The following is a 10,373-nucleotide window of genomic DNA, read 5'->3' as shown; positions in this document are numbered from 1 at the left end:
TTAGTTTTTCGTGACAGGTTTTCTCTGTGTAGTCCTGGCTGTCCTGGAACTCACTCCACCTCTGCCTCTCAAGTGTTGGGATTAAAGAAATGCGCAATCACTGCCAGCCTCAAAATTAAATTTAAAAGAATCAGCAGGCAACAAATGACATCAAACCAGACTGAATCCAAAATCCCTTGCTTGCATAGGACACTGGAGCTACCTGGCGAAGCGCGCTACAATTCTCCTCTTAAAAGGTAAACAGTGCGTCACAACAGGAAGTTTTCCCACTCTAAATCACCAGGTCTTCCGCGATGTTTGGGAAACGCTTTAAAACGAGGGCTTTATGTAGATTCCATTGGAAGGACCGATGTGGGGATGAAAACATTTCCTTCCGACCACGAAGGGACTCGAACCCTCAATCTTCTGATCCGAAGTCAGACGCCTTATCCATTAGGCCACGCGGTCTCAGCAGGAACGATTCCTCGCTAGAACGTATTATTTGAGGAAGATCTGGCTCCGCTCCAGCAGCCCGGCGACAGTGCTGGGTGGCATCTGTCCCCGAGGGGCGGCTCGCGGGCCCCGCTGCGGGACGCTGGCGGCGAGGCTTGCCCGTCTGACTTCGGGTGCTTTCTGGTCGGCCCGGGTGCGCGCGGGCTGAGGGCGGATCTCTGCCATCTCGCAGCGCTTCGGGACACAACGCGGCGCCGCCCGGCTTTTCTCGGCGCCTGGGGACTCCGTGTCCGGGTGTGCGGTGTCCGTTCCGGGGCAGGGTTGGCCACGTCAGCACGCCGCGCTATCACGGACCACGTGGACATGGCTTTTTATCGCGCCCCAGTGGCCTAATGGATAAGGCACTGGCCTCCTAAGCCAGGGATTGTGGGTTCGAGTCCCACCTGGGGTGGCGCGAGCGCTCCTAATTTTGGAGATGGAGTCGTGCAGTCACCGGCGCGCGCTTCTTGCCGCTGGGCCGGTTTGCATACAGAGTCCTTTATTTGCTCGATTCCGTGCGGTCTGCGGCTCTCCCCATTCGGGATGCGTGTCTCATGTTATTTTTTTTGTGCACCATTTTTAAAAAAGTGATCTGAGAGCTTTAAAAAGAGACACCGCCAGATTCTACCCCAGGTGGGACTCGAACCCACAATCCCTGGCTTAGGAGGCCAGTGCCTTATCCATTAGGCCACTGGGGCTCACGGCACGTGGCTGCTGCCTTTTCTGTTCTAATGGGTGCTGATGCGACCGTGTCTTACACTCACTGCGTTTTTCGGTTGTTGCCCTGGAGAACCGCAGAGACAGAAGCAAAAGCCCGAGCTGGGTCGGCGCCGAGCACGCTGGGTGGGGCCTGGAGCCGGCACACCGGGACCGTAGTCAGTGAAAGTTTCCACCGCGTTAATCCCCCACCTCCACCCCGGCTATTTCTAAAGAACTGACAGCGAATCCCGAAAGGATGAGAAATAAATATCAGTCACAATATCGACAATACTGAAACATAAGCACCGAAAACTTTCCAATCCTTCATAACGACAGAAACATTTTACACAATGTATGTTCTTTGCAAATATAAAATGCACGGAGGGAGCGGGCATCAGTTAAAGGAGGGACGGGAAGGGAGGTAGGCACGGAGAGAGAGGGAGTTCTTACTACTGTAATATTAAAGCACGCTTTAAAAAACCAAACAAAAAGCCTGGAGGGAATGGAGGCGCACAGCAGTCTGGGAAGAGTAGGTTAATTCAGGGGTTCAGCGATGCCTCCATAGCAGGCGTTGAGGCTCTGGGGAAGGGCTGAGGCTTGAAAGGAGGTACGTATGATTTTTAACTACATTAACTGAGCACAGGAAACATTTGTTTAAATGACTTATCCGTGTAGAATAATCGTTCCTCGTGGTTAATCCTAACAATTCCCTGGTCTGTTTCTCAACGCTGACTTCACCAAAAGCTGCAACTGGAGCTTGGGGGGGGGGGCGCGACACAATGACCCTAACATGCTGAGAGCTAAGCTTGGTGAGCATGAAGTTTGGAGCGATGTGGAGATTGGGAAGAAACCGAAGCCATGGACGTCGTAGGAAGCAGTGATGGAGGAGCCATTGGGCTCAGCCATGACCCAGGGCACTAGCAACAAGATGAACCCCGACCCAAGCCCAGGGGCAGCTCACGTCCACTGGGAGATATTAAATTTTAGGCATGGATTTTCTTGTTTGCCAGAGCCCTGGAGCAGAATAAAATGATGGCCGAAGTATAAGCCAAATTTGAGAATTTCCTTGCGGGCCAGCACAATGTTTCATGTCCTGTAGACAAGTGACGGCCGCCTGACACTAATGATGCTCAATTTCCAAGCTAATATGGAATTCAAATTCTGGTTTGTCTCTGGGAAATTTGACCAGGGCAGGGCTTATCTGATTAAAATAAGTTATATTTGTGTGTGTGTGCACATGAGTGCTTCATGGAGCTTGTGGAGGTCGGAAGCCAACGCTCATGAGTCTTCTTCCACCATGTGGGTACCAGGGATCAAACTCCCGGCAGTATTGGCAGCAAGCTCCTTTATCCGCTGAGCCACCTCTCTGGTCCTTATTTTTGCTTCTGAAAATAAATACTTTGGGGGAGGTAAACAAAACATCCTGCAGGGGCTGGTGAGATGGCTCAGCAGGTAAAGGCGCTTGTGGCCAAGCCCGATTGGTCCCTGGGATCTACATGGTGGAGGAAGAGATCTGACTTCCACAAGTCATCCTCTGACCACCAGACATGCACTGTGGGTCAAGCATACCTCTCCTCATAATAACAAATAAAATCACCGCCAGGGAGATGGCTTGGCAGGTAAAAATATTTGCCTTTGAGCCTAAGGTGAGTTCCATCCCCAACTCTCCAAGTTGCTCTCTAACCCCTCGTGTGTGTGTGTGTGTGTGTGTGTGTGTGTGTGTGTGTGTGTGTGTGTGTGTGTGTGTGTGTGTCAGTCACACACAACTGACCACCCACGATGTAAGTAAACAAACAAACCCAAGATTCTGGCTTGGGGATATAGCTTAGTGGATTTTGAGGCTCTTACATGTCTTCCTCCCAGGAGCACCACCCAAGTCTCCTGCACAACCTGCCATTTGGCACCCTGGGTTCCTTGTCACCTCCTGCCACCAGCTTCCTTCCTGCCCACTGTGTTCAGTTTCTTTGTGTTTTTGAAGGTCCAGCTCAAATGCCTGCTCACGTATCCCAGCCCTCCTAGCTGTATGCTCCTTGAGGACCTACCCACAATCTTCTGCTGCCCAATGTGCTGCCACAGCGCTGGGCACTAACTTTGAGGTGTGTTTAGGCTGAAACGCAGGAGCTCTGTTGCAAAGCTCTGAGAGGTGAGGCTCCTGTACTTAGAAGTTTATTGCAGCCAGTAATACATGAGGTGGACAACTGAGGAGGCTGCCCCGAAGACCTGTAGCCTTCCCTCCTAAGGAACGGTCTGGAAAGGCTCCAATTAATTGAGAAAAGTTTCCCCTGGTGTGGCAGCTCTCTGCAGAGTTGCATGACACCCCAGTCTTTGCCGGCAGTGTGGGGTGACTTCAGTCCATAGTCACCCTCCTGCTCGTCTTTATGGAAGAGTTTATTCTTTTCTGGCGCAGCCTCTCCCGATTCATGTTTTCTATCCTGAAAACAAAAGACGGCAATGAGGCCCAGATGTGCAATCAGTGCTTTTCAAAGCCGGGAGCTGAGGGGAGCAGAGTAGCCCAGTCAGCAGGAGCCAGATGTGCACCTGGCCCCGTCAGCACCTTGCTCCTCTCAGCAGCTTCCCCACTGACCCTGTTGGTAGCCCCTGGACTCTACCCTGCCTCCTCTCCTCTGCCCATCTGCACCTGAGTCTCTGGAGCTGGGCGTCTTCTTTGGTTGGCTCCTTGGGGACCTGGCTGGCCTCTGCAATCATGTCTCGAATTTTCTGTAGGCATTCCGCCAGATTCCGGAACTGATAGCGACTGCTCTCGGAGGTGAGTATTAATTCTCCTGCCTTATTGATCTTGTTTTTATGCTGCCAAGGAGGAAAATGAAGGGGCCTACCCACAGGCCTAACCCCAACCCAGGGATCCACAGGTACAGAAAGGGGTGGGTACCTTGAGGGCAATCTTCTGGCGCACGGGTTCAGCAATCCAGTCTGCGCTGGCCAAGTGAAACCTGACTTCAGCCTTGGAACTCACTGTGGATGGGGAGAAAGGAACAGAATCCTGAGTCTCTGCAGTCATGGTGCCCAGGGGTTAAAGGACAGTTCTGAACTAGGAGCCAACTACCTAGCCAGGAACTAGGTTGGAGCTAGCCACGGAACAAGCCCACCAGGCAAACAGTGAGACACAACTAGACTTCTGTTATCCAAATGTACAGGGTTGCTAACAACAGTTTTACTGGCCTCTGAAAAGAGCAGGGGGATGGGTTTCATGAGAGCAAAGGAAACCTGTTCTCTGTGGATCCAAGCAGGCTGCCAGTTCATACTGTGAGCTCTCTTTGTTTACCCTCAAAGCCAATCCCAGCCTTAGCAACCTACAGCTGAGAAGCAGACAATCGGACCACATTCAGAAGAGTCAAAAGGATTATTATAAGCTGGAGGTGTGTGAGCGCTGCAGAAAACCCCTTCATTCCACAGGAATGTGAATGCGGAGTTGCAGAGCTCCCTCTCACTGCCCCTCCCAGCTGAGATTTAAAGCAAAAGGTGACACTGTGGTGCCTGTACCTTTGTTAACATTCTGCCCCCCAGGACCGCTACTCCGACAGTAGGAAATGCTCAATCGATCTGCAAAATAGAAGAATACATATAGAGGATTCCCCATGGTCGAACAGGTAGACTGCTTATTTAGTCAATGTGACTATCTCTCTCTCTCTCTCACACACACACACACACACACACACACACACACACACACACACTGCTTATTTAGTCAATGTGACTAACACACACACACACACACACGCACACACACACACACACACACACACACACACACACACACACACCAGCATCCAAAGATGTCAAAACTAAAATCAGGACAACTGACTTTCCCAAGACCTCCAAGAGAGTGGAGGGAGCAAAACTATGACCCAAGTCTAGCATATTCTACCAAATCCTTCTGCTGTTTTTGTTTGTTGTTTTAAAGAGAAGACTCTTTCAAGCTAAGGGACAGACTTAGTTTCACATAGTACAAAGAGTGTCAGGTATGGAATCATGATGGACTAGAAGCTCAAGTGGACAAGAAGACTGGGGGAGGGATGGCGCATTCCTTGTAATGCTGGCACTTGGAAGTCTGAGGGAGGAGGGATGGCGCATTCCTTGTAATGCTGGCACTTGGAAGTCTGAGGGAGGAGAATGTTGAGTTTGAGGCCTTCAGTTTAGACTACACAGTCAGACGGGGACAAGGGGACAAGAGAGTATTGTTTCTGACGTGTGTTCTCATGGTCTGGGTTGAAATCATGTGTTGGATGGATGAGAACTTGATTTTCAGTTCGGGACCTCTCACCCTGAAAGATAGTGTGGTCACTATATGATCTTGGCAAAGTCCTACAATTTCTCTTGTGTTGTGGGATAATCCTTCTGTATGCTGTGAATATGTATTACTCTCACTGGTTAATAATAAAGCTGTTTATCCTATAGCAAGGCAGGATAAAGTTAGGCAGACAATCAAACTAAAGACTGGGATGAAGAAGGAAGGAGTTGAGAGAGATGCCAGGAACTGTCCAAGAAGCAAGATGTTAGAGAACAGGTAAACCATGAGCCACACTGTAATACATAGGTTAATAGAAATGGGTTAATTTCAATGTAAGAACTAGTTAGTAATAAGCCTGAGCTATTGGCCAAACATTTTGTAAGTAACTGGGCGTTGGTGGCGCACACCTTTAATCCCAGCACTTGGGAGGCAGAGTCAGGATCTCTGTGAGTTCGAGACCAGCCTGGTTTACAAGAGCTAGTTCCAGGACAGCCTCCAAAGCCACAGAGAAACCCTGTCTCGAAAAACCAAAAAAAAAAAAAAAAACCACCATTTTGTAATTAATATAAGTTTTTATGTGTTTTATGTTTTTATTTGGGACAAGCAATTAGGACAGAAAAGCTCTGCCTCCATTTATAGTTTTGTTTACTTATTTTAGTTTCTCAAGACAAGACAGGGTTTCTCAGTGTAGCCATGGCTGTCCTGCAACTTACTGTGCAGACCAGGATGGCCCTGAACTTACAGAGATCTGCCTGCCTCTGCCTCCCAAGTGCTGGGACTAAAGATGTGTGCCACCACTGCCCAATTTGTTTGCTTAATTATTTATTTGCTTGTTTATTTTGTTTTTTCAGGACAGAGTTTCTTTGTAGCTTTGGAGCCTGCCTTGGAACTCGATCTGTAGACCAGGCTGGCCTCGAACAGACAGAGATTCACTTGCCTCTGCCTCCCAAGTGCTGGGATTAAAGGCGTGTGCCACCAACGCCCAGCTACTTGTTTATTTTTAAACTGGAAAATGAGGTTCCTTCCTCCCATTTCTATAACTCATGCAACGGCTTTGTAGTGTTTGGGTTTTGGAGATACAGCAGGAGTTAACTGCAAGATCAGCTGGTAAACCTCAGCTGAGGTACGATGGTGCCGTAGTGGCAGGGAATGCTGCCCATCTTGGGACCACCTCCCAGACTCCCTCCTTTGGAAAAGCCAGTTAAATCTTGTTCTGATTCAATAACAAAGGTACCTGGTACTAAGTGGAATGGCTGTGCTATGGAGCCCAGCAACCCTGCTTGTAAGACAGGTGGGTCATGCAGGCTGCAGCTGAGTCTGTTGAAACAGAATGCTGTGTGAACCTCCAGAGAGCTCGGGAGGCCAGGAGAGGCAACCACTGTCCACTGAGCACAATACCTGTTTCCCCAGAGACTGAACCCCTATACCACAAAGACAGTTCCAAATCACAAGCACACTAAGAGCTGTTTGTGGGGGGGAGACAGTGTATATGCATGGTCAAGCCGTCATTTATTCACTATTCTAAGCTATGCTGCAAAGACTTCTTTCACACCCATGGTTGGTCTCTCTACTGTCTTTCACTGGTCTGGTGAGATCTGCAAGGAACATGTGAGAAGTTCAGTAAATGGCTTTGTGTGTGTGCGTGTGTGTGTGTGTGTGTGTGCGTGCGTGTGCGTGCGTGCGTGCGTGCGTGCGTGCGTGCGTGTGTGTGTGTGTGTGTGTGGTGCTTAGGACTGACTCCAGGTCCCATCTTACACAAGTGCTCTCTCTACCATTGAGTCAGCCCCCTTGGCCTAAAATGACTGATTTTCAAAAACATTACTTACCTAGAGGGATGTCACTGCTGGCTTGTTTTGCATCCTCCTGTAATATAACATACATAGTGTCAAAAGAAAGAAGTCACCTGCCAGGCTACTCCTCACTGGTCTAAGACAGGGAAAAAAAAATAGTGTAAAGCTACAAGCCAAATGTTATGTATTTTATGCTGGAGAGATGGCTCAGTGGATAAAAGCACTTCCTAAATGTCACACCTGACAACCTGAGTTCACTCTCTGCCCCAAATTATCACTGTGTTCACAGCATGCTCTCCAGAGAAGTCTGCCGAATGAAGAGTGAGCGAGCGAATGAAAATACTGGGTTTTCTTTCAGTCCTATAGGTGCAGCCCAATAGGTTCCCCTCTCCTGCCCTGGCCCAATGCAGCGTGTCTACACAGAGCAGGCTGAATATGGGTCCTAAGAAACAAACAAATCTTGCCTCTGGCTTCCTGACGCTACTGGGGGCAAAAGACCGGGTAACGCTACAACTTGCGGACCTCGGCTTTTATCGTCCACTCTGAAGGCCCCTGATTCACATTTCCCATAGAATGTGGGCCTGAGGACCAGGAAACCGACGCGGGAAAGCTGTGACCTCGAAAGATGCAAAGGAGGCAGGCTCTCTCCCGGCCCCCGCCCCCACCCCGCCCCGGGCCAGCCCGGGTTGCTAGGGCGACCAGTCCTCCCGCTCGCAGCAACCCAAGCCCCCGGGCGGCCCGCTTCCCGGCGTCTCCTAGCAACGACAAGACCCGCCCTTTCCGTCCCGCCCTTCCCGGCTCACCGGGACCTTCCAGGCCGTATCCACGCCCTTGGACTCGGGATAGAGCTTGTCCAGGCTGTAGATGCTCTGGAATCCGGTGCCGTCTGCCTGTCTGTGCAGAGCCCGGCGAGCACAGCGCGCGGGCGGCGGGAGCAGCGAGGTTCCAGCTCGGCGCAGGCCCCAGCGCAGGCCCCAGGCCGCCGCCATGTTCGTCGCTCAGCACCGCTTCCGGTCGGTGCGCACTCTCCCCGGGTCCGCAAACTGGCGCTGCGCTCACGTCTTGAGTTCCGCCTGCGTTCTGGGCTGTCTGGCCACCTAGGTGTGGTGGTGGCAAGGACCCAGCTGACATCTGGCAGAGGTTGAGCGGCAGACAGCGGCCACCTACGGGAGATTCTTCTCAAAGAGACTCCCGTGTCTGTCTGGCTTGGTGCTCCCTTGCAGTCCCATCACTGCACTCAAGACTAAGGCAGGTTCTAGCCTAATGTGGTTACATAGTAAATCCCTGTTCTAAAAAAATAGGTGGGAGATGGTGGCGCACGCCTTTAATCCCAGCACTCCGGAGGCAGAGGCAGAGGCAGGCGGATCTCTGTGTGTATGAGGCCAGCATGGTCTACAGAGCTAGTTTCAGGACAGCCGAGGCTACATAGAGAAAAACCAAAAATAACAGTAACAATAACAACAATGATACAATAATAACAACAATAATAGTAATAATAAATACATAAACAAACCCTGGATCCCGTGTCCCCAGAAACACCCCTTTCTCTTTTTGAATCCGTTCTCTTCACCTGAACCCAACAACTTAGCCAAACACGTGAATGGGATCTTATCTACTTCCAGGCTGTGGTGGTGCATATCTTCAATTACAGCATTTAGGAGGCAGAGGCAGGCAGATCTTGAATTCGAGGCCAGCCTGGTATATAGAGCAAATTCTAGGACAGCCAGGGCTACACAGAGAAACCCTGTCTCTAAAAACCAATAAATAAATAAATAAATAAATAGATAAATAGATAAATAAATAAATAATCTTACCTGTTGAGCTTTGATTATTCCCAGTATGTGAGCCACATCCCTAGCCTGTTTCAGATAGAAGGGTAGACAGACAGACATGTCAATAGATAATCAACCAATCTGTGTGTGTAGTTTTGAGTTTAATGGCTGGTTGATTTGTAGTATGTATTATGTGTTGAGATAGGGTCTCAGTTATGTAACCCTGGATGGCCTGGAGCTCACTATATAGATCAGGATGCCTTCCTCTCTCTCCAGAGCATTGGGATTAAGGGTTTACTGGACCAGGTCTGGCTTTTGTTTGTGTTTTGGAAAAGGGTTTCCTATACAGCTCAGACTGGCCTTGAACTCCTGATCCTCTTGCCTCCACCTCCCAGATGCTCATGTTTCAGGTTGTTCACCACCACGCAAGGCCCAGTCTTATTTTCTAATGTAATTGCTGGTCTCCTCGATTGAATGTAGGGTCTCTGCTATATCCCAAGCAAGCAGAGTGGGTTCTAGCCACTAGACCAGACAAGCTGGAGAAGTAGATAAACAGAATTCAGAAGACATCAGATTAAGCAGAGCCATTTCATATTGGTGTTAAAGCAAGAAACCCAGAATTGCTGAAGTTCTGATGCTAAGACTACAGGTAAAACCAGTGATGTTTGAAGGTGACTAATCCCTGGCTAAATTACTTAGTTGGGGCTGCTGTAAATGAAAGTAGAAGCCAATAAGTGTCACTAATTGTTAGGAATACTGTGGTTAGCTTGTAATGAAGAGTTTGGTTTTCTAGGAGAAAGTGTCATTACCTAGAAAAATATGCCCCTGGGATCATTTAGATATTCCTCCGGGACACTGGCTGATTGAAATAGGAGATTGTCATTGAAGCAAGCCTTTATTGTCATTCAAGCAAGCCTTTACATCTCAGCATTCCTGGGGAGATAAACCAGCCCCTAGGCACTCTGTGAACTCGCACTAGGAAGCATAGGCAACTGACTTATTCCTCTGGGGCCCTGGGTTGGAAGGAGTCTCCTGGGTCCCTCCCTGTCTGATTTAGTCCCAGAACCTCAGTGGGAACAGAGACGTTTCCATAGTGACCAGAATAAGCTGCTCAGGGAAGCCAACCCAGACATTGACTCAGGTTATGGGTTGTGAATAATGAAATCAGCTGTGCCATGGTGTCTTTGCTCCGAGGTGGGGCTCTAGCCTGTGCCTGACCCACGGGATGTAGGGAAAGGAGGCTTCACAATTCCATGGCTCCAAATAAACACAGTCTGTTCAGGCCATCTGGTGGCCTGGATTCTGGGAGAGATGGGAATGGAGCAGAGAATGAGACAGGTTGCCCTGCAGTGGAGAGAAGAGTAGCTGGCAGGTTTTTCTCACCGGCTCTTG

At 49.6% G+C, this 10,373-nt stretch overlaps 1 protein-coding gene and 3 non-coding genes across 5 annotated transcripts; 1 reads left to right on the top strand and 3 right to left on the bottom strand.

Annotated features, from left to right (window-relative positions):
• Positions 1 to 374: 374 nt before the first annotated feature.
• Trnar-ucg lies at positions 375 to 447 on the bottom strand. Its single transcript has one exon. It is a non-coding gene; the product is annotated as a tRNA-Arg (tRNA).
• A 363-nt stretch (positions 448 to 810) lies between these two features.
• On the top strand, positions 811 to 883 carry Trnar-ccu. Its single transcript has one exon. It is a non-coding gene; the product is annotated as a tRNA-Arg (tRNA).
• A 213-nt stretch (positions 884 to 1,096) lies between these two features.
• On the bottom strand, positions 1,097 to 1,169 carry Trnar-ccu. The gene has a single exon. It is a non-coding gene; the product is annotated as a tRNA-Arg (tRNA).
• Positions 1,170 to 3,271: 2,102 nt separating this feature from the next.
• On the bottom strand, positions 3,272 to 8,240 carry Mrpl58 (mitochondrial ribosomal protein L58). 2 transcript variants are annotated; one of them, XM_027425716.2, is made up of 6 exons: positions 8,013 to 8,240; positions 7,246 to 7,282; positions 4,672 to 4,731; positions 4,061 to 4,143; positions 3,809 to 3,978; positions 3,272 to 3,597 (listed from the first exon to the last, which is right to left on the bottom strand). In XM_027425716.2, exons 1-6 carry the CDS (start codon positions 8,196 to 8,198, stop codon positions 3,273 to 3,275), a joined length of 861 nt encoding a protein of 286 aa, XP_027281517.1. In that variant the 5' UTR covers positions 8,199 to 8,240; the 3' UTR covers position 3,272. The 2 variants fall into 2 exon arrangements, with proteins under 2 accessions (XP_027281517.1, XP_027281516.1); XM_027425715.2 differs by having other exon boundaries at positions 3,315 to 3,602; positions 8,013 to 8,237.
• Between the last annotated feature and the right edge of the window lie 2,133 nt (positions 8,241 to 10,373).

This window comes from Cricetulus griseus, chromosome 7, assembly GCF_003668045.3.
Source record: "Cricetulus griseus strain 17A/GY chromosome 7, alternate assembly CriGri-PICRH-1.0, whole genome shotgun sequence".
Classification (NCBI taxonomy): Eukaryota; Metazoa; Chordata; class Mammalia; order Rodentia; family Cricetidae; genus Cricetulus; species Cricetulus griseus.
The sequence above is the reverse complement of the archived record's forward strand: the minus strand, read 5'-3'. Positions and strand labels throughout refer to the sequence as shown.

Coding starts and splice junctions, on each gene's coding strand:
- Mrpl58 (XM_027425716.2), bottom strand. CDS start 8,198: ATGGCGGCGGCCTGGGGCCTGCGCTGGGGCCTGCGCCGAGCTGGAACC. Junction 4,144..4,671: donor GGGGCAGAATGTTAACAAAG/GTACAGGCACCA, acceptor CCCCATCCACAG/TGAGTTCCAAGGCTGAAGTC. Junction 3,979..4,060: donor GCCAGAAGATTGCCCTCAAG/GTACCCACCCCT, acceptor CCTCCTTGGCAG/CATAAAAACAAGATCAATAA.